The 23475-nt window shown below is 38.5% G+C and overlaps 1 protein-coding gene across 9 annotated transcripts in view; it reads right to left on the reverse strand.

The window, feature by feature from the left end:
• LOC106084962 (alpha-tubulin N-acetyltransferase 1) overlaps positions 1-23475 on the reverse strand; it is a 171866-nt gene that overhangs the window by 16403 nt on the left and 131988 nt on the right. For 6 of the 9 annotated variants that reach the window (XM_059360751.1, XM_059360748.1, XM_059360749.1 and 3 more), the window contains 2 exons: positions 10226-10269; positions 575-1879 (listed from right to left, as the gene is read on the reverse strand). In XM_059360751.1, coding sequence (XP_059216734.1) covers positions 1273-1879; positions 10226-10269 — 651 coding nt within the window. In that variant the 3' untranslated portion in view covers positions 575-1272. Of the gene's footprint in view, positions 1-574; positions 1880-2062; positions 2550-10225; positions 10270-23475 lie in introns of those variants that run through there. The other 3 variants (XM_059360754.1, XM_059360755.1, XM_059360756.1) reach the window with 2 other exon arrangements.

Raw genomic sequence — 23475 nt, forward strand, 5'->3', positions numbered from 1 at the left:
TATATATATATATATATATATATATATATATATATATATATATATATATATATATATATATATATATATATATGAGAGCTTTATCTAAATCTGAACCCATTTCCATGAAATTCACCAGTATCTGAACCGTTTTTTCCCATTTCAATAGGCTTTGTCTCTAGGCCGAAAAACATGCCTTGCTAAATTGAATGAAGGCAATCGGATGAAAATTGCGCTCTGCAGCTTGCACGCAAATTAACATGGAAAGACGGACGGACATAGCTAAATCGAATCAGAAAGTAATTCTGAGTCGATCGCTACTCTTACCAATGGGTCTATCATTCTTCTTCTGGGTGTTACAAACAAATGCACTAAGTTATAATACCCTGTACCACAATAGTGGTGAAGGAAAAAAAATATTTGAATAAAAACGGCTCTTAAGTGTAGTTTCATTACCTTTTGCAGATTGTTTGACATTTATATTTTTTACACATGGCAAATTGGCATTTCCTTCAAGTCTACTTATTAACTCGACTCTCAACAAGGATATTATTTGCTCTGCTTTTAAAATAAGAATTATGTTTTTAAGACTGAAATGAGGTGAACAAGCGCCGAGCATAGCTTCCCTTAACACACTCTGACACAGGTTTTATGTTGCTGTCTAAAAGCAGTGCTGAGTGCGTTGTAGATAGGCCAGAATATAAACTCAGTGTTTTTAAAACTGTAAATAATGTGGGTGTGTGTGTGTGGTGTTTAAGGGCTGTGAGCAAGAGAGAGTGTGTGGGAATGAGAGAAAATTTGACTGAGCTAAAGGCTTTTGTGCTCATTGGGGGGAGACTAAGAGAGTGAAAGCCTTTTCAGACATTGAAGCAAAAAGAGTGATTTTTTTTTTGAGAGACAGAGGGTGGGGGAAGGGAAGAGGGTTCTTATCTTTTGTATTTGTATAAAAGTTTTGATAGGTTTTGTTAAATGTTAATGTGGTTTTGCGAACATATACGCACTCATATGTAACCAGAGGTGTATAAAATGTTTTTTTTTCCATGTATAAGGAGTATTTTGTCTATATGTGTCCTTGTATGTAAATAAAAAATCTTTGTTTGTTGTCTTGTTTCAAGATCTTCTCTATACCTAATTTGGTTTTGATTTTCCAAAAAAAAATATGTCTGCTTATGTATATGTTTGTATGTGTGTTACTACGAGAATTTCATCTCATCTACAAAACCCATGGGATGTGTATGAAGCTGTGATAAAGTTCAATATCACATCACCATTACGCCGTAATCATGCGCTATTTTACCACAATCTATTGTGGTAAAATTTCAAATCATTATAACCCTGGTCCGTAAGACCCTCGCCACTTGAGACCGTGGAGACGACATCGTCTGCGGGGTGGCTGGCACTGGGCGACAAGGCACCTTTGCCAACGGGACGATTTATTTTCACCACACCAAAATCTTCGCGTGCCTCTTGATCGAATTCCATTTTATTGGTAGGAGTGACAGCCATGCCCACGCCATAAGAACGATTTTTCATACCGGTGTGCTGTTTGCTCAAATGGAAGGTGGGCGCTGGCCTGTGACTCTCCGAACCCAGCATTGAGGGTGGTGTCTTGCTGGGCTGTGAAGGTGATTGTGCAAATGAAGAGTTCTGATGACTGTTGTTGGACATTTCCTGTTCGGTGGCATTATCCATGGTGTTTGTGGTGGTGCTTAGCTTTAGATCGTTAGGAGCTTCGGGTTCGTCTAGATCCGGTTGGGTTTGCAGATCGTCTTCTATATCGTTGGCGGCGATTTGTAATTCTGGCTCTGGCTCAGTAGCCGCAGTGTCATTATTATTATCTTGGACTTGTAAATTTTCGAAATTCTCAACAACAAAATCGACTTGAAGATGATGTTGACCACTAAAATGTCATCAAAATTTAATTTAAAAGAAAATAGATTTTTTAAGAATAATTTTGCAAAAAAGGGAAACCATAATAGAAACCAACAAACAATGGAAAAACATTGAAACATACTAAAAATATAACAAAAAAAAAACTAAAACTTTTCCATTGATTTCGCCTTCCATTACATAAGAGGTAGGATGATTGTTGAGTTCTTAAAATGTTTTTAGTTTATTAAAAATTATTTTTTTTTGGTTGTTTAATTTTGCTTTGAAAAAACTTGAGGCGCTGACATTACAAAAAAACGAAGTTAAACAAAAACAATAAAACATAAAATAAATTAATAACTGACTTATCAAAAAGAACAAAAAGAAAAATTAAAAAAAAAAAAAATTATATATTGCGAAAGTGCTATTGCTATGTTTTTAAATGCTTTTATACATAACTAGTATACAAATGAATTCTTAATTAACAACCTAAAATTTTGTTATTTTTATTAGAGCTTTGTTTTTGTTTGATAGTTAAATAATCTATTATTGTATTAAACATAAAGAGATTTTGTTTTTGTATATGTAAAATCGAACTAAAATTTATATATTATTAAAAACAAATAAAAAAATATGTAATTATGAGAAAACAGCTACCGATATACTTTTGTACAATGAAGTCCAGTAGAAGTTATGATATTCTGAAGAAAAACGAAAATAGACAGAAAACGAAAAAAATTAATTAAAAAAAAATATACAAAAATAAATTAAAAAAAAAAAACAAAATAGTGACAAAAAGTATATGAAAACCAGTAAGGAAAGACAAAAGTCGGGCGGTGCCGACTTTATAATACCCTACACCTACACTATAGGTACAAAGTGGGAGCTATATCTAATTCTGAACCAATTTTGATTAACCTCGGCGGATGTTTTCAGATGGCATATTAAGTAATTCGTATTACATTTCGAGCAAATATGTTCAAACTGTAATAAATACGGTGGACAAATGCTTCCTGCTGAATTTTGAGAGAATCGGTTAACAACGAGCACTTATTGCAATATTAGTCCAAATCTGACGAACATATATATGGGAGCTGTATCTAAATCTGAACCGAATTCTACCAAATATTTTAAACATTGTGGTAATTGCGGGGAAAGCGCTCTACAAAATTTTGGTAAGATTGGTCAATAAATGCGCTTGCAGTGACCATAGAAGTGAAAGTCGTGCGATATATATATATATATATATATATATATATATATATATATATATATATATATATATATATATATATGTATATTGCTATGAAATTCACCAGTCGTCACCAATGTCGGAAGTCATTAGAAAATCTTTCCTGCCGAATTTCTAGAGAATCGGTTAAAAAAGGAGCCATTTATTGCAATATTTCTTAAAACCGGACGAACATTTACGTGGAAGCTATATCGAAATCTGAACCGATTTCGATCAAACTTTTCAGATATTGTGGTAGTCGTCGAGAAAAGCGTTGTGCAAAGTGTTGGCAAGATTGTCGAATAAATGGGCTTGTAGTGGCTCTAGAAGTGAAAATCGGGCGATATATATATATGAAAGCTATATCTAAATCTGAACCGATTTTTATTAAATTCACCAGTAATGTCGAGAGTCGTAAGAAAATCCTTCCTGCCAAATTTCGTGAGAATCGGTATACAAATGAGCACTTTATTGTAATATTTCTCAAAATCGGACGATTATATACATGGAAGCTATATCTAAATCTGAACCGATTTCGAGCAAACTTTTCAGATATTGTGGTAGTCGTCGTGAAAAGCGATATGCAAAATGTTGGCAAGATTGGTCTATAAATGCGCTTGCTGTGGCTCTAGAAGTGAAAATCGGGCGATATAAAGGGTGATTTTTTTGAGGTTAGGATTTTCATGCATTAGTATTTGACAGATCACGTGGGATTTCAGACATGGTGTCAAAGAGAAAGATGCTCAGTATGCTTTGACATTTCATCATGAATAGACTTACTAACGAGCAACGCTTGCAAATCATTGAATTTTATTACCAAAATCAGTGTTCGGTTCGAAATGTGTTCATTCACCGTTCAGCGATGAGGCTCATTTCTGGTTGAATGGCTACGTAAATAAGCAAAATTGCCGCATTTGGAGTGAAGAGCAACCAGAAGCCGTTCAAGAACTGCCCATGCATCCCGAAAAATGCACTGTTTGGTGTGGTTTGTACGCTGGTGGAATCATTGGACCGTATTTTTTCAAAGATGCTGTTGGACGCAACGTTACGGTGAATGAACACATTTCGAACCGAACACTGATTTTGGTAATAAAATTCAATGATTTGCAAGCGTTGCTCGTTAGTAAGTCTATTCATGATGAAATGTCAAAGCATACTGAGCATCTTTCTCTTTGACACCATGTCTGAAATCCCACGTGATCTGTCAAATACTAATGCATGAAAATCCTAACCTCAAAAAAATCACCCTTTATATATGAGAGCTATATGTAAATCAGAACCGATTTTTATGAAATTCACCAGTAATTTCGAGTCAGAAGAAAATTTCGTGAGAATCGGTTCACATATGACCATTTTACTGCATTATTACTGCAAATCGGACGAAGATGTATATGGGAGCTATATCTAAATCTGAACCGATTTCGAATAAATTTTGTAGATGTTACAGAAGTCGTCGATGAAAGCGTTGTACAAAGTTTTGGGAAGATTGGTCAATAAATGCGCTTGCAGTGGCTCTAGGAGTGAAAATCGGGCAATATACATATATATGAGAGCTATATCTATATCTGAACCGATTTCTATGAAATTCACCAGTAATGTCGAGAGTCATTAGAAAATCCTTTCTGCCAGATTTCGAGAGAATCGGTTAAAAATTACCATTTTATTGCATTCTATTTGCAAATCGGACGAACATATATATGGAAGCTATATCCTAATCTGAACCGATTTTTTCCAATTTCAATAGGCTTCATCTATAGGTGGGAAAACATGCCTGTGCCAAATTTAAAGACGATCGAATGAAAACTGCTATCTGTAGTTTGTACACAAATTAACATGGACAGACGGAGAGACAGATAGGCAGACAAACGGACATAGAAAAATCGAATCAGAAAGTGATTCTGGGTCTATCTCTCTTCCTTTTGGGTGTTACACACAAATGCACTAAGTTATAATGCCCTGTACCACAGTAGTGGTGTAGGGTATAATGATTTATGGAAAATTCAATATTATAAACCCCTCAAAAATAGTGTCAACCGGCTTTTATCAGAGTATCACATGTAAATTAGCTGATTTTATAGAGGCGCACATTTGAGGAATGGTAGCTAGCGCACATCATTACCTTGGAAATGTTTAGACGGCGATTAGTTTATTGGAATTCCCATCCTACTCAGTACTTACGCTTTTAGGTGGACTATTCCCTGGCACAAGGGGCTAAAGTGAGAGGGCACCCTTTCTAGTGAGATAGTATTCCTAATATTAGGTTGAGCAAGTAAAAGCGTGCTAAGTTCGGCCGTCTAAATTCGGTGTCAAGTTCTTTGCACGGCATCTCTTTATAAGTAATCTAAAGAGATCAAAACACGAGAAACAAAATTGATCACGTTGTGATAGATGGAAGGCATTCATCCAGTGTGTCAGATGTACGATCGATCCGTGGAGCGAATATAGATTCGGATCATTGCCATGTTCAACATGGCGAGGAAAGTACGATCTGACACTATACGCAAGCTCGACATGGAAAAGCTGCAAACACAACAGATGGCAATGGCGTACTCAACTCCACTGACCAACTACTTGATGAAAGCTCTCCTTGTTCCGATGATATAATGGCGCAGTGGCAAACCCTTGCCCACTCCATGGAAAATGCCGCGAAATCCGTACTTGGGTACCGGAAGACTCCCCCAAGAAACCCATGGTACGAGCAAGAGTGTCGAGGTGCTACTGAAGCCAAGAACGCGGTATATAGAGCAACCCTGCAGTCAGTAGCAACGCGCCAGATGAAGGAGAGGTATCGGGAGAAAAGGAGAGAGGAGAAACGGAAAGACGTGAGTGTGAGCGAATTAAGATGTACAGGAGTCAGAATGAAGTCCGGAAATTCTACCAAGAAATTAAATATCAAACCGATGGCTTTGGTGCAGGCACATCCTCCTGCAGAGACAAAGAAGGAAATCTGGTAACTGAAACAGATAGCATGCTAAGGATATGAAAAGAACATTTTACCCAAATAGTGTTAGTGTCCGTTGTTGGCGGCGAATAGGATACCGCAGAACCAATCAATGATGATGGTATAGAATGTTTACCTCCTAGTCAGAATGAGGCCCAAGTAGCGACTGAAGAACAACAAAGCAGCAGGAGCCGACGGGTTACCCACTGAACTATTTAAGACCCGAGGCGACACGCTGATAAGGCCTATGCATCAGCTTATCTGTGCAATCTGGCTAGAAGAACGCATACCCGATGATTGGAACCTCAGCATACTATGTCCCGCACACAAGAAAGGAAACAAGACGGAATGTGCCAACTACAGAGAAAAAAGTCTCCTCCCCATCGCATACAAGATACTTTCGAGCGTACTGTGTGAAAGATTAAAACCAAAAGTCAATGAGATAATTGAGCCCTATCAATACGGCTTTAGACCTGGCAAATCCACCCTGGACCAGATATTCACACTGCGCCAAATCCTGGAAAAGACCAGAAGGACAAATCAACACCTACCATCTCTTTCATTGACTGCAAAGTCGCTTTCGATTCGTTCAAAGGTATTTCAAGCCATGTGTGAGTTTGGTATCCCTGCAAAATTACTAGGACTCTGCAAGATGACACTTGCTGATACGCATTCTTCGGTAAGAATAGGAAATAATCTCTCGGAACCATTTAATACCAAACGAGGCCTCAGACAAGGAGACAGCCTATCAGAGATGCAGAAGTGAATAGATATGACACACTAATCACAAGAGAGCACATGATACTTGCCTATGCCGACGACAACGACATCATAGGTTGATCACCGGAAGTACTAACTGCAGTCTTTGAAAGATTCGAAAGAGAGTCAGTGAAAATGGGTCTGGCATTAATGGAGAAAGGACGAAATAGAAGGTTTCAACTCCAAAAACGCCTTGTGCAACCGATCAGAAAAAGAAAATTATGATAGTTGTGAACCACGACTTGGAGATAGTCAACAACCAGTTTTGAAATAAGGCGAAGAATAATACTTGCGTTTCTTTTTCTAATTTTGCAGTTTTTGGTTTAAAACCAGAAACCACACGTCAAATTTTGATATTGTGATTGAGAAACAATTGCAAACAAAAAAAAAAAGTCGCGCATATTTGACATTTTCGTAAAGGTAGTAGTCTACATGCATTAAAATCATTGTAAGCAGTCGTCCTAGCTCTCTTTTTGAGCGCTTTAGAATCTTTTATTTGTCTGCCTATCTGCTGTCCCTATTTTTTCGCACATTACTGTATATAGTATAGTGTGGTAGAATTGCGATCATGGCGGTTGTCAACCGAAAAGAAGACACTGTCGTCAGTGACTTAATCATGTGGCAGCAACCTTTAAAATATTTCAAACAAAATAATCAATTTTCAACAATTAAGAGCGTGCTAAGTTCGGCCGGGCCGAATCTTATATACCCTCCACCATGGATCGCATTTGTCGAGTTCTATGCGCGGTATCTCTTTTTAGGCAAACAAAGAATAATGAATAAGGACGGAGGAGGAGGAGCTATATCAAGTTACAGTCCCATTCGGGACTCAAGAAGCACAATCGGGAGATCGGTTTATATGGGAGCTGCTGGGAGCTTGCTTGTTTTTTTTGGAACTGCATATGGTGCCGTTAGTTGTTGCCTTGGAATTTTTGTTTTGTTTGATCAGTTGTAAGACATTCGTCAAGAAATCGGTACGAAATCGGACAGATTCGTCGGCAAAATCGTCTGCATTTTGTAAGGCATTCGTCAAAAAATCGGACCGAAATCGTCTACGAATTCGGTCCCAATCCGGTACGATGTAAAATTTCCGCTCCGAATTTTGCTCCGACATCAGTACGATATGGCGGTAAATACATCAGATTACCTCAGCCGCGTCGTTCCGACAACATGGCAACCACTTCTCACATTTTTATTTACGATGGCGGTAAGACATTGAATCCGATATCGGATGATTCGGCCGATGTCAGACCAAAATTGGACAATTTTGTTAGCTGAGTATTGTCTTGCCTACAATTGTTGCCTTAGTATTGGATCGAAAATCTCAATATCCAAAAACTGACGTATGGTCTAGTGTACCATACATCCACTAGACGTATGGTCTAGTGAACATTTTTGCTCAGTACAATTCCAAGAACCAGAAACGTGAATGGTCCCTTAAGATGCTCAAATCGCCCCACCCTACTGTAGAGTGATTTCAACAAACAGACGGACGAACTTTTCCAAATCGTCTATGAATACAGGGAGCGTAAATAAGCGTGCTAAGTTCGGTCGAGCCGAATCTTTTATGCCCTCCACCATGGATCGCATTTGTCGAGGTCTTTCCCGGTATCTCTTTTTAGATAAACAAAGGATAAAAGAAAAGAATTGAGATGCTAATTTAATTGAATGTTGGAGACCACAGTAGAAGTATATATGTGTAAAATTTCAACCAAATTGAATAAGAATTGGGCCTTTTAGGGGCTCAAGAAGTAAAATAGGGAGATCGGTTTATATGGGAGCTGTATCAGGCTAAAGACCGATTCAGACCATATTTGACACGTATATTGGAGGTCATGGAAGAAGCCGTTGTACAAAATGTCAGCCAAATCGGATAATAATTAGGTCTTCTTGAGGCTCAAGAAGCCAAGACACCAGATCGGTTTATATGACAGCTATATTAGGTTATGGACCGATTGGAACCATATTTGGCACAGTTAGGAAGTCATAACAAAACAACTCCTCTAGTGGCTCAAGAAGCCAAGATCCCAGATCGGTTTATATGGCAGCTATATCAAAACATGGACCGATATCGATGTAAGAAGTATTTGTGCAAAATTTCAAGCGGCTAGATTTACTCCTTCCAAAGTCAGCGTGCTTTCGACAGACAGACGCACGGACGGACGGACATGGCTAGATCGGCTTATATATACACTACACGATCAAGTATATATACACTTTATGGGGTCTTAGACAAATATTTCGAGGAGTTACAAACAGAATGACGAAATTAGTTAACCCCCATGCTATGGTGGATTGGGTCGGGAGGGCATTGAGAGTGGGTGCATCTGGAGGGGGAAGCCCCCAAGTTTGCCATCATATTCGGGTCTAGAGAGCAGCGGGCTTTCGCCGTCGAAAGTTTCTGTTCTAACGGTCGCTCACTTTTTGCTACGCAGCATGGCTTCCGCGCTCGCTTTAAAGTTCCTCCTCACAGACTCGTTCCTGTCCGTAGTTCGATGCTGTCGTCGGCTATCTCATTTGGGGAGTGTGGAAGTGTCGCTAAACCTCGAAATGGACTTCAACGGACCATCAGAACTCCGGAAAAGTGAGGCTGTCAGTTGTGCGTTCTCTCCGACGTTCGGCTCGCAAACACGCAGCTGCTATGAGAACTTCGGACACCACTGTTCGACGAATTCTCCATCGCTTCTTTGCTAATTTTTCCCAGTGACGAGAACCACTTTCACATTTGCAGCTGCATCAACAAGCAAAACATGCACTATTGGAGTGACGCATATCCTCAAGAACGACATTCGGGACGCCCTAGCACTTGCCCTTGATTGGACACGAATTTCAAATATAGATTTAATCAGTGCACGCGCAATGTCAAATAAGTACATTTTTCTGGCGCATCCTGTATAATATGAAGCATTTTTGGTTTGTAGAGCATTTGGTAGGTTTTGGTCGGATTTGGTAGGATTTCTCTCAAATTTTGGTAGGAAATAATTTTCTTTAGTGACAACGCTGCTCTTGATCTATGACCTAGGGACTGCCATCTTCTTTCCTGATTGCTTTACACTTATTCTCACTGGAGTATCACAATGAGCCAAAACTCTCGCAAAAACGTCTCTTACAAAGGGAAATTTATATAAGAAGTAATAATGTTGCTGAGAAATATCTATGATTTTAATAAAGAAAAATTCGGGAAGAAATTCCCCGTATATTTGAAGGATAACTTGCATGAGTCGAGTTTTAAGCTTTAAATAAAAAATTAATGCCATGAACTTTTTAAAACTGAAATGGATGCAAACAAAAATGTAAATGATGCAACTTAAAACATTTTTTCAAAAAATGCATGAAAATAGAAAATAAACACAGTTTTTAGTTTTAAGTGTATGTTGACCATATTTATGCATAGTTTTTTGTTAAAAAAATAAGCAATCGTTAGATTGATTTTCTTTTTCGCTTACCTTCCTGATTCAGCGCCTTTGGTAGTGGTTCCACTGTGAATTATCTGCAAGTATATTGAAAAGAAATAGTAGAACAAGTGAAAGTCACGTGAGTAGGGAGCTCAAAACAACTTTTCTTAATAAAATATTCCGGTAAACTGAAAAGCCTATGGCAATATGGAATTTTTTGTGGCATGCATTTTGAAAATTTCACTTTCATTCTATGCCGGCAGCAATAAGGAGGACAAGACGCGACGGCTATAGTGTCAACAACAATGTCTATGCTGATTGCCGCAGGGAATAAACAACAAGAAATGGCAGCGATGACTATAGTGGTAGTAGGATTTTCAAGAATCTGTTGGCCCTCTATTTAAATGCCCTCCTTACAAGCAATTGAGTCATTTCAACACACATGCCATGTAATGGTTTTCATATTTACCCCCCCTACAATTTTGTGGAATTGTCCCTTTTTATATTAAAAAAAAAGAAAAAACAAAAGCCTACAGATAAATATTTGCCTCTAAGTGGGTCGGTTCTTTCTTGGCATGCAGAACACATGCGACACTTGGTATGGAAACTAAAAGGCAAACGTACACATGTACGCTTTGTTGTATATTGCAATGGACTTCCTGCTGCTACTATTATCCTTTCAACATCCTTGCAACAATATGCCATACGTTTTACACTGTCGTCTTTCGCTTTTGCCCTATTGCCATGAAAAAATGAAGACAACAATCGAGTAGAAAGAGAATGTGTACTATACATTCCTAAGAGGTTGGAAATATTTTAAAGTTGATATTGTCAGAAAACGTGGTTGGTATGTGTTTAGGTAAACATGGACCTACGTAGAAAATGTTTTACCGCCGCCCACCCAGATTTTCCATTTTTTTTATTGTAACGAATACAATATTTGATAACTGGAATAAAAACGTGCTAAATTCGGACGGTTCGAATCCATTGACTTTACTAAAAAGTCACTTGTGAGCTTGGTTGAAATTTCTGCCAAATCAGCTACAAATGGAAGCTTCTTGGAAAGCGATCAAATTTTGAAGAGTTTGGCAAATGAGAGCTGCAAAGATCAAATAAAGGATATATATTTTTTTTGAAAATGATAACCAATTTCGTCACTTTCGACTTTGGGGTACGATGTGAAATTCGGAGAAAATTGTTTGGAAAGGAATTTTCGACTCGGAGTTACAGTATTTGCATTAATAACAACTGTTTTATAGTTGCTTATACAAATGGGTATTTCGCTTATCTTATTTTCAAACACTCCCGGCTGAAAAACAATGAGGCAGCAGGAGCCGATGGTATGCCGGCTGAACTGTTTAAGATCGGAGGCAACACGCTGATATGGCGTATGCATCAGCTTGTCTGCGCAATTTGGCTAGAAGAACGCATACCTAGAGATGGGGTTCTACCGGGTAAATACCCAAAGCTTGGGTATTTATTGGCTATTTACCCAATAAATACCCAAGCCTTTGTTGGGTATTTATTTCGGTATTTATAATTTTGCAGATATTGTGGGCATAAAAATATTTTGCAAACAATTTTTGATGATTTCGTATTCTTTGTATATAAACCTGATCTTCTGATCTCATAAAATTGGATTTTAGATATATATAACCGCTATATAGACCGATCTCCAGACTTAAAGTCTTGAGGCAATAAATTGGTAATTTTTCATCCTATTTCGATGAAATTTGGCACAGTGAGTTCTGTAGACCCCTACCCATTTCTGTGAAGTGTGGTTCAGATCGGACTATATTAGGATATAGCTGCCCTATAGACCGACCGCCTATCTCCCGATATAGTGTAATGAAGCAATAAAAGGAGCATTTTTCATCCTATTTCGATGGAATTTGGCACAGCCAGTTCTCGCACGCCTCTTAACACTTTTGTTGAATATCGTCTAGATCGGACCATATTTGGATATAGCTGTCGTATAGACCGATCTCCCGATATAGAGTATTCAGCCTATAAGATGAGCATTTTTCATCCGATTTTGAAGAATTTTGAAACAGTGAGTTTTGATAGCCTTCTACACCTTTGCGCCGAACATCATCCAGATCGAACCATATTTGGATATAACTGCCATATGAACCGATCTCCCGATATAGAGTATAGAACCCCTAAAGGAGCATGGTTCATCCGATTTTGATGCAATTTTGAAACAGTGGGTTTTGATAGACCTCTACACCCTTGATCCGAACATCGCCCAGATCGGACCATATTTGGGTTAAGAGGGGTACCAAAAGGGTTAAGAGGGGTACCAGAACTCGCTGCGCCAAATTTCATCGAAATAGGATGAAAAATTGCTCCTTCTATTGGTTCATTACATTATATCGGGAGATCGGCGGTGGGTCTATAGGGCAGCCCAGCTTTTGGGTATAAATGGGTAAATACCCGGGTATTTAACCAATTTACCGGGTAAATACCTTTTGGGTATTTACCCATCGCCCAACTCTACTCATACCCGATGATTGGAACCTTAGCATACTATGTCTCGTGCATAAAAAAGGGGTATGTGCCAACTACAGAGGAATAAGTCTCCTCCCTATCGCATACAAGTTACTGTGTGAAAGTTTAAAGTCTAAGATCAACGAAATGATTGAGCCCTATCAGTGTGGCTTTAGACCTGGTAAATTCACCATAGGCCAGATATTTACACTGTGCCAAATTCTGGAAAAGTCCCGGAAGGACAAATCAACACCTACCATATTTTCGTTGAATACCAAGCCGTATTTGACAGCGCTGTAGGTTCAAAGGTAGATATTATGCGTCGGCCGCCGGAAGAAGCAATTGTTGCCTTTGAAAGTATCGAAAAAGAATTAACGAAAGTGGGTTTGACCGTAAATGGAGATAAGACAAAGCGAATGGTACCAACTCCCACAAAGCCCCGTACACCCAGCAGATAAAGAAAATGGAGAAAGTTGGGAACTACAACTTTGAGATAGTCAGCAACTTTATCTATCTCGGCACCGCCGTAACCGAAATGAATGACACCAGTTTAAAAAAAAAAAACCAAGGATAATATTGGCTAACAGGTGATACTTTGGATTAAGCAAGCATTTGAGGGACAAATTCACCTCTCGACAGACGAAAACTACACTATACAAGACACTGATACTACCCGTCCTGTTGTTTTGCTCCGAGAATGAGTACTTACGAAAGTAGATTAGGCGGTTTTTGAAGTAAAGTGTTAGCCTAATAAGATGAAAATTGCGCCCTCTATAGGCTAAAGAAGTAAAAACGGGAGATTTAATGAGGGAGGTTGTGGGCCGTTTCGAACGATACTTGAAATATTTAACAAGAAAGAATGATTGGGATACATACATTCCCGATCGGATCGCTAATTATACCTACCACCATACAATGGGGGTATACTAATCTGTCATTCCGTTTGTAACACCTCGAGACATTGATATAAGACCCCATAAAGTATATATATTCTTTATCGTACCGACCATCTGAGTCGATCTAGCCATTTTCCGTCAGTCCGTCTGTCGAAATCACCATAGCGGTTGAACGCGTAAACATAGCCGCTACGAATTTTGCGCAGATACTTTTTATTGATGTAGGTTTTTGGGGATTACAAATGGACCATATCGGTTCAGATTTGGATATAGATCCCCCATAAACCGACCTCCCGATTTGGCTGAAATTTTGCAGATAGTGTTCTGTTATGACTTTAGTCATGTTATGACTTTAGTCCGGCTGAGGATTGAACAGTACCACAACACCATATATCCCGGCACGGGATAGCTGTGACCACCACACAGGCCAGAACATTGAGATTCGATTTGTGTGGTGTTCATTGCTGTCTCGAGAAGCTTAGCTGCGAGCTACTGGGCGCGCCTACAGGTTGCGGATAATGGAATGCTCTATACGGAGTAGCTGCAACGGCAGTCACAACTGATTGTCCAGCAGTATCGAGCGAAGAGTCTCAGTGAGAGGTCGGGCGGCACCGGTTCTTGCACAAATACTATATTCCTATGATGCTCGATATGACAAGGCGAGTTAAGGGCGCCTTTAAATAACCAATGGCCACCCTATTCTCGCGGTGATTGGACCGGAACGAGCTTGCTCATCTATAGGAGCTTGACGTGGATCGCCTCCTTCATTATAGATCTGACAACTGCAGTATACCCCAAGCGCGGTTAAAAACCCCAACTTTTGCCAATGACTCTCTTGCAGGTGTTTAAGCCAAGAGTTGCCTTTCTTGGCCTTTCTAAAATGTTTGATTTGAAGTTCAACTTCCTGTCCAACACAACACCCAGGTATTTTGAGCTTTCAGTAAATGGAACATTCTCTCCTCCCAAGGAGACAGGTGCCACTGTAGGTAACTTGTATTTCCTGCTGAAAAGAACTACTTCTGTCTCCCACGGATTTACGCCTAGACCATTTTCGGTAGCCCACCTCGCTGTCGTACTTAGAGCTTCCTTTGCCGCTGAAGAAATCCAATTCAATTCAATTGGGTACGTACAACCGGCTGTCATGGGATTGACAGTAAGTAGTACCCTTTAGTAGTTTAAATGCAAGAAGTCTTAGTCCATTTCTTCACTAACGCATGGTTCCTGGATTAGAACAACGTTAAATCCTCCTGCCATCAGAAGGACCTTTATATACCTTTACATACGGAATATAGTGTGCAGAGTTTCCAATCGTTATTTAGCCGTTTCTCTTGCAGCCGGAGGAGACGGTATCCTACTTAGAAGCATTGCACTGATAGAAAAAAGACGATACTTTGCCAATATCGGCTGTTATTATTTTATTCGTGTTATTGGCAATAATACCATTTGGCATCAATTTAATATCAGACGGAGGAAGCTATTAAGAATTGACGGCTTCACGTTTGTATTTTTTTCATCGTGGCAAGAGTTGTTCAGCTTTGTACTTTGTACTTTTGTACTTAATATTGATGCGATTATAAAATTCTTGTTTTAATTTAATAAATGGTTTTAATACGATTTGTGTTCGTAATCGATAGCGGATAGCGAAACATGATAGTGCCTCTTGTGCGGTAAACGATGCTGTGCTGGTGTATTCATATGAAAACCACTTCTGGGAATCAATGGATGTGGAATCAATTACTGAATACAAAGAATCGATGTTGGACACGGTAAAGCATTATTTTTTGTAATTATTTAATTGCAACTATTAACACAAATAATCGAAATAAAAAAGATTTTAATTATTATTTGTCGCTGTTTGTCTGGCTCGAGATCATATATTTTTTAAAAAAATCAATGTTTTTGTTTTTTTAATAGTTTTAATTATTTATTTCTCCAATATTTCGATGCATCATCGATGTTCTTTCTCAGTAGATCAGCTCTTTTTTTTACATAAAACAAGAAACAAAAAACAAGAATTTTCCACAATTAATTATTGAAATTTCGTTAAGAATAAAACTCTAGTCATAATTACATGTCTTACGCGAGACAATTGACTTGTTCACCACGGAGTAACTTTACAATAAACGCTAATATTTTCTTCTATATTTCTGTACATGTGTGCACAGTTGTCGGTGTCTGATTGACAATTTATCCTCTCTTGCGCTGGTACGTTTATAATTTGGAGCATTTCGAGAGGGTATCTCCTTAGCGCAGTGGTTTGCATGTCCGCATATGACGTTGAACGCCTGGGTTAGAATCCTGACAGGAACATCAGAAAATCTTTCAGCGGTGGTTGTCCCCTCTTAATGCTGCACTCATTGTTTTGGGAGAAGTTTGCCCCAGTTTCTTAATGGAATGTTCATGAGCAAATTTGCAATTTGCAATCTCCTTTTATGATTGTTCTCCTGCGTCAGAATCTCCATATCATTTAGATTCGGTTTCTGTTCTGTTAATGTGCAATGAGCTGCAAGAGCCGTTTTCTTCCCCAAGGGTCTTCCAATGGTATTCTAATCAGATTTGTGAGAGAGTCTCGTTCTTAATATGGTTTTTGTAGTATCGAAAAATACCTTTCGGCAAATGTTGAATTTGTTCCCATTACATGTTATTTTGTGGAATACGTTTGATTTATCTTCCTTCTTTATTCTGGATTTTGTATTACTAAAAAACTTATTTACGGTGTTATGCGTCTTCTGTGATATCTGGTATCTGTCTTTGTTGTACGTATTTAAGTTACTGAATCTCTCTGGGAAGTTTAGATTATATGTTAAAGGTAAATACAGCGGTCAAAAAGTATTCATCATTAGCAAAATTGATAAAAAATTCACTTATTTTGGGTAATTGAAGAAAATTTAAAGTAAACAAATAATGCAGTTTTATGCAATAGTTTATTTTTCGTAATATGTTTTAAAATAAATTCAAAAAATAAATTTAATTAGCGCAAAAAATGCAATTTTATATAATAACACCAAAAACAGAACAAAAAAAGTATTCATCATTGATGTGCTATCATCAAAGTCAAATTCAAATATTATTTGGGAATCCCCCTTTTCTGTTTTATTTAGTAAAGGAGGCTTTGCCCTTGACAGCAAATATTTAATTTCATTGAAAATATAGTTTTTGTCAAAATGGGTCGTAAGCAAAACGAGGTTTCTGATGAGGTAAAAGTTTTGATAATAAAACACCACAGGAATGGTTTAACTCAAAAAACTATCAGTGAAATATTAAATAGACCACGATCTACTACATATACAATCCATCATCAGAAAGTGGACAGAAACGAAAACTGTTGACAATAAACCAAGATCTGGTCGACCAAAAGCACTTTCAGTTGGAGATGTGCGTTGGCTAGTGCGGCAAGTTCAGAAAACTCCGAAGACAAATGCGACCATTCTTCGTAAAAACACTATGGAATATTTAGGGAAGGAAGTTACTACACAAACAATTCGAAATACACTCAAAAGGCATAGTTACAGAGGAAGAACTGCACGTAAGAAGCCCTTTATAAATAAAATAAACCGTGTGAAAAGGCTAAACTTCGCAAAAATGTATGTAAAACAGCCCGAATCATTTTGGAAAACAGTCATTTTTGCAGACGAGAGCAAGTTTAATCTTTTTGGGTGCGATGGAAAGGTCATAGTGTACAGAAAACCAAATACAGAGCTTGAAGAACGAAACACAGTTGCTACTGTAAAACATGGTGGAGGTGGTTTAATGGTTTGGGGGTGTATGGCGGCTTCAGGAGCGGGAAATCTTGAAAGTATTAATGGAGTAATGGATCATAAGTATTACATTGACATTTTAAAGAGGAATTTAAAAGATAGTGCTGTAAAACTTGGGCTTGGTAATAACTTTCAATATTATCAAGATAATGACCCCAAACATTCTGCTTTAAATACCAAGATGTGGATGCTGTATAACTGCCCCAAAGTCATTAAAAATCCTCCTCAAAGTCCCGACTTGAACCCAATTGAACATCTTTGGGAACATCTCGAACGCAAATTGAGAACGCGCAATTTTTCGAGCAAGAGTCAAATGCAACAGGTGATAATGGAGGAATGGACTAATATAGACCAAAATATAACCGCTAAATTAGTCCAATCGATGTCAAACCGTTTAAAAGAAGTTATAAGACGCGGTGGTCGAATAACAAAGTATTAATTTTTCTAAATTATGTTATTTATTTTTTTGTTTTTTTGCAATGATGAATACTTTTTTTGTTTAATTTTTTGTGTTCAGCTGTAAAATGGCCCTTTTTGTTCCAATAAATACTATTTTTTTCTTTAAAAACAATGAAATTGTGTACATATATATCACACAAGCACTACTGCATCATTAGTTTAATATGTTTTTATTCCAATTGTCTTTTGTAGACTTATTAAAAAAAAAACATTGAATGATGAATACTTTTTTTGACCGCTGTATATGTTCGGCTCCCTTTCTTCGGTTCTATTGTTGTTGTTAGTCTTCACATGTCTTATCAACTCGAATATGGTTCTATTCGGAAAATCGTTCAGCTTTGCTATTTATTTTATTTTGTCTTCGTTTACTTCTTCGAAATGATGTCGTATGCTCTTCGAATAAAATTTGTGGTAGTGTTTATTATCACACGCCGGGTATGTTTTGAATTAAAATTTATCAGCCTCCCGGAGGCTATCGGTTTTTGTTACCAATTTATCTTTAGGTTTCTGTCGCATCTGTGGATAATCGTTTTCAAGTATGGCAATTTTCCATCTACCTCCTGTTCCATCGAGAACTGGATTCGTCTATTCAATGAGTTTAATGCACTCAAAGTGTTCTGTACTTCTGTCTTTTTGTAAGTACCTTTGGTTTTATCGTCAATTGATCCATCAATTGATACATCACACAAAAGCAATTCCATCACTATGTCCGCCATGACTGGTAAGGCTGGTGACCCCATTGGTAAACCTTTCCTTTGCTCGTATAACTCCTCATCGTACCGGAAATAACTTGTATCTTTGATACAAAAATTCAAAATATCGATGAACAAATCCATGGGTATTTTAATTTTCTAACCGTCGTTATTGCCAAGTTGACCGGAATGCTGGGCAATAGCGATATCACATCATACGACACCAATATCTCTTCGCCTTTTTGAATTCGATTGCATCCTTGACATTATATCATGAGTCCCTCGTCAAGTTTTAAAATGCCCACTATATATTTTGATAACTCGTATGAAGGGGAATTTATGAGAATGACGAGCAAATTGGTCTTAAGGGCGTGCCATCTTTATGCAGCCCGTATATCCTTGGGGCTGTGGCGATATTATTGTTCATTTTATTCCTTTCCTTTGTCGTTATTATGTTCAAGCTGAGTAATTTTTCCGACCGATCCCGAGGTCGGATCTCTTTTAAAACGCCTATATGTAGAAATGTCGCGTAAAATATTCATAATTTTCCTCTGATATTCATCTCTATACAGTGCTACGGCTTTCCCCCCTTATCAGCAGACAAAATCAATATGTCGTTATTTTCCCTCAGATATTTCTGTGTTTCTCTATTCAGAACTGTCTTTTGAATGTGGTTGTCCATGGTTGTCTCTTGCTCCTCTTTATTCTCTATTTTCAATGGCTTTTTATTATTTTGATTCATTAGGGGGTGGAGTATGCAATAACAGCGTGGTAGTAGAACCAATAACGGATTGGTACTAAAACTAGTAACATATTAGTACCAATACCAGTTGGGTAATAAGGCTAGTACGGTTCTAATTATTTTTTACTCCATCCATACCCTGTGGTATTGCTTTATTACCATACGGCATAGTACTGAAATAATCACATTATGTATCAACTTTTCTCTGGGTATGGAGAGATAAGTAGCTAACCTTCATTGAAGCGCTAAACTGCCATGAATTACCGTCAAAAAATGCCGTTAAATAACCCATATACAGTCGTAGATACATAGTATAACCAATCCTTGAAACACCCCTGGGTTTCTGTTGTTCATCCAAATTCCATAAATGTTAGTATGCTTAGCTTTTAATTCAACTTCAATTACCAGATGCCACTCTTATTCTTTTCAACAACAACAACGCAAAAAAAATCACTTAGAAATTTAGTTCAAAATACAAATCGTCATGTGTCACGCTTAGACCACTTTATAAAGAAAATGAATCCTTTTTAAACTTTTCTAAAGAATGGCATGAATGTGACCAACATATCTATACATAACAGCATATACATATGTAAAAAAGTATGTATATTGCATTGATTTTGAAAAGTGAAACTTCTTGAGCTACATTAAACCGTTCGCACATGCATATTCTATAACATTGGCTTACAGCCAAAGTGTTTTGCTTTGACGAATCATCGTTTTTATACCCTCCACCATAGGATGGGGGGTATACTAATTTCGTCATTCTGTTTGTAACTACTCGAAATATTCGTCTGAGACCCCATAAAGTATATATATTCTTGATCGTAGCGACATTTTATGTCGATCTAGTCATGTCCGTCCGTCTGTCCGTCCATCCGTCTGTCTGTCGAAAGCACGCTAACTTCCGAAGGAGTAAAGCTAGCCGCTTGAAATTTTGCACAAATACTTCTTATTCGTGTAGGTCGGTTGGTATTGTAAATGGGCCATATCGGTCCATGTTTTGATATAGCTGTCATATAAACCGATCTTGGGTCTCTAGAGTGCGCAATTCTTATCCGATTGGAATGAAATTTTGCACGACGTGTTTTGTTATGATATCCAATAACTGTGCAAAGTATGGTTCAAATCTGTTCATAACCTGATATAGCTGTCATATAAACCGATCTTGGGTCTTGACTTCTTGAGATTCTAGAGGGCGCAATTCTTATCCGATTGGAATGAAATTTTGCACGACGTGTTTTGTTATGATATCCAATAACTGTACCAAGTATGGTTCAAATCTGTTCATAACCTGATATAGCTGTCATATAAACAGATCTGGGGACTTGAGTTCTTGAGCTTCTAGAGGGCGCAATTCCTACCCGATTTGGCTGAAATTTTGCAAGACGTATTTTATTCTTAATTTCAACAACTGTGTCAAATAAGATTCAAATCGGTTAATAATCTAATATAGCTGCCATATAAACCGATCTGGGATATTGACTTCTTGAGCCTCTAGAGGTCGCAACTATTAGCCGATTTGCCTGAAATTTTGTACGACGGATTCTCTCATGACCACCAACATACGTGTTTATTATGGTCTGAATCGGTCTATAGCCCGATACAGCTCCCATATAAATCGATCTCTCTATTTTACTTCTTTTTTGCTTTTACCCTTTGTTTGTCTAAAAAGAGATACCGGGAAAGAACTCGACAAATGCGATCAATGGTGGAGGGTATATAAGATTCGGCCCGGCCGAACTTAGCACGCTTTTACTTGTTATATTTGTTGTTGTTTTTTAGTGAAAAATCATAATTTAAGAACTCTAAATTTAAAGATGTACTGTAAGTGACACATTATCAAATTAGAATTTGATGTTTACTTTTATTGGTGAGAGGGTTTAAAAAAATGGCAACTAGTTGGATATGGAAGCAAAAATATGTATGCAGACGTTCTACTGAGTCGACTCTTATACAGGCTGGCTGACATGAAGTGTTACCAAGTTCACACTGGTATATCTATTAAACTACAAGTGACATTATATTGTTCACAAGCCAACAAAAACATTTTGACATTATCCTATTCTTTCTTCGCATGCCCAAAATTGGCCTAGACCATCGGCCTTCCCCGGCAAACCAACACGCTCTTTAAGAGGTTGGAATAATAGAAAACGCCTCGCTCTCAGGTATATTGAGAGGCTTGGTGCGAATGAGCCAAAGACTCCCACTAATAGGGAGAGAGACTCCCTAAATTAGGCTCGGGAATTCGCTGCACAGGCTACCCCAAAGACTACACGTCTAGATTCGGAAACTGCACCGCAGTCAGCCAAAAGGTTGCGATCACCTGGAGGGCATCCCAAGCCTAAAAGAACTAGGGCGAACAAAAGTAAGATGGGTCAAAGAACCTTTGCTAATGTCGCTAGGGACAGTCGACAAGGGAGAAGAACAGGGCTGCATACCTAGGAATGCAGACCTAGGGAGAGGGATAGTCAATGGACTGTCATCAGTATACTCCAATGTCCTTGCGTAATTTCCTGGGACTCCCCCAGTTTGTGACGATGCAGGCTGGAATCGAGGCCTTCGGGGATCAACTCTCAATTGAAATGTATCGTTGTGCGCTAAAAACCATTGGTGAGATCTGGCCAGGTGCAGCACTAGATTTAGTCAAGAAGGAAGATATTCCTTCTCGACCAATGGCGCATGCTTGGAACCCAAGGATTCCCTCAGATCCTGAATCGATACTTGGAAGACTAAGGGAATGTAATCCCAATCTTTCAACCACCGACTGGAAGATTGTTAGATTGGATTAGGCTGATGGTGACCGGAGACATGCAGTATTCGTACTTTACTCCTGCTGACCTCAACAAGTCTGAATTTGTTGTATCCTACGAATTCAACAAGTTGAAACTGAAGAGAGACGACCCGTTAGTTTTGCTGAACACTTTCCTGAGGAACTATCGATCACATCGCTAAAGTTTGGAGGATTGCGGGCGACTGGAAAACCCCCTGCAACGATCGGAATAGAAGAGGAAGGCATCGAAACAGGACCCGAAAAGCCCTTTGTGGGTGGGTCATCCGGTTGGATTGGGCTCAAGGTGTGAGCCAACGGGGATGCACAGAACTAAAAAGGTACTTAGACAGCAGCAGTTAGTGAAGCATCTAAGGAGAAATCGTCTACACCGCAAGTGCCCAGTGTCTTGAGGAAGAGTGGTTCCGCAGCTTTCGCACCTGCTCCTGGACGAAGCTCATCATGACAAGTTCTAACGAATCTTGTGAGGATGAAATCTTGCTAGTGTCATATGACGAGGCTAACACAACAGTGGTGGAAGTTTTGAATCCTGACTATGGTCCGGTTTCTACAGATAAATCTCCATCATTGTAAGGCCGCTTCGACGACACTAAAGGTTCTCCTGATGGCAGGGGGATTTGACATGGTTTTTATCTAGAAACCATAGGTGTGTGGAGCAATGGTTCGGGGACTAAGAATACCGGGATTCTAACTACTCAAGGGTACGGGAAATGGGAGTCACAGAGCCTGTATTCTTGCAAAGAGTAATCTAAATGTTTTTCTTCTTCCGTCGCTAAGCGCTGAAGATTTAGTAGTAGCCAGCCTTGAAAAAAACAAGTCTCATTACTGGCTGGCTTCCCTATATATGCCACACGATTCAGAGATGTCGCCTTCAAACATTAAGTTGCTAGTTGAAGCCGCTTCTGCAAGGAAGAAGAGCCTCATTGTAGGAAGTGATGCTAATGCACATCACCAAATATGGGGAAGTTCAGATGTCAACGAAAGGTGTGAACTGCTTATCGAATAAATCATAATTTGCAATCTGACGATTTGTACGAGGGTTGCCTTTTATATTTCGGGATTAGAAAACACAAAAACGAATATTAATCATCGAAAATAGCTTTATTGTTTTTCAAAATATTCCCCATTAAGATCTATATACTTTTGCATGCGCCTGAACCAATTGTCGAAGCACTTTTGCCACTCTGATTGAGGTATCTCCAAAACATGCATTCTGAAAGCATCAACCGCTTCTTCAGGTGTCGAAAAACGTTGACCTCTCATTTTATTTTTTACGTAAGGGAAAAAAAAGAAGTCATTCGGTGCCAAGCCAGGACTACACGGCGGATGACTCATTAAATCAATGTTTTGAGTGCTCAAAAATGCAGTTCTTTGAGCCGATGTATAAGAGCTCGCATTGTCGTGGTGAAGAGTGATCCTTTTTCGGCGGTTGATTTTCCTGATTTCTTGGAAGACCACAGGCAAACAAATGGT

The sequence above is a fragment of the Stomoxys calcitrans genome, chromosome 1, assembly GCF_963082655.1.
Source record: "Stomoxys calcitrans chromosome 1, idStoCalc2.1, whole genome shotgun sequence".
Lineage (NCBI taxonomy): Eukaryota > Metazoa > Arthropoda > Insecta > Diptera > Muscidae > Stomoxys > Stomoxys calcitrans.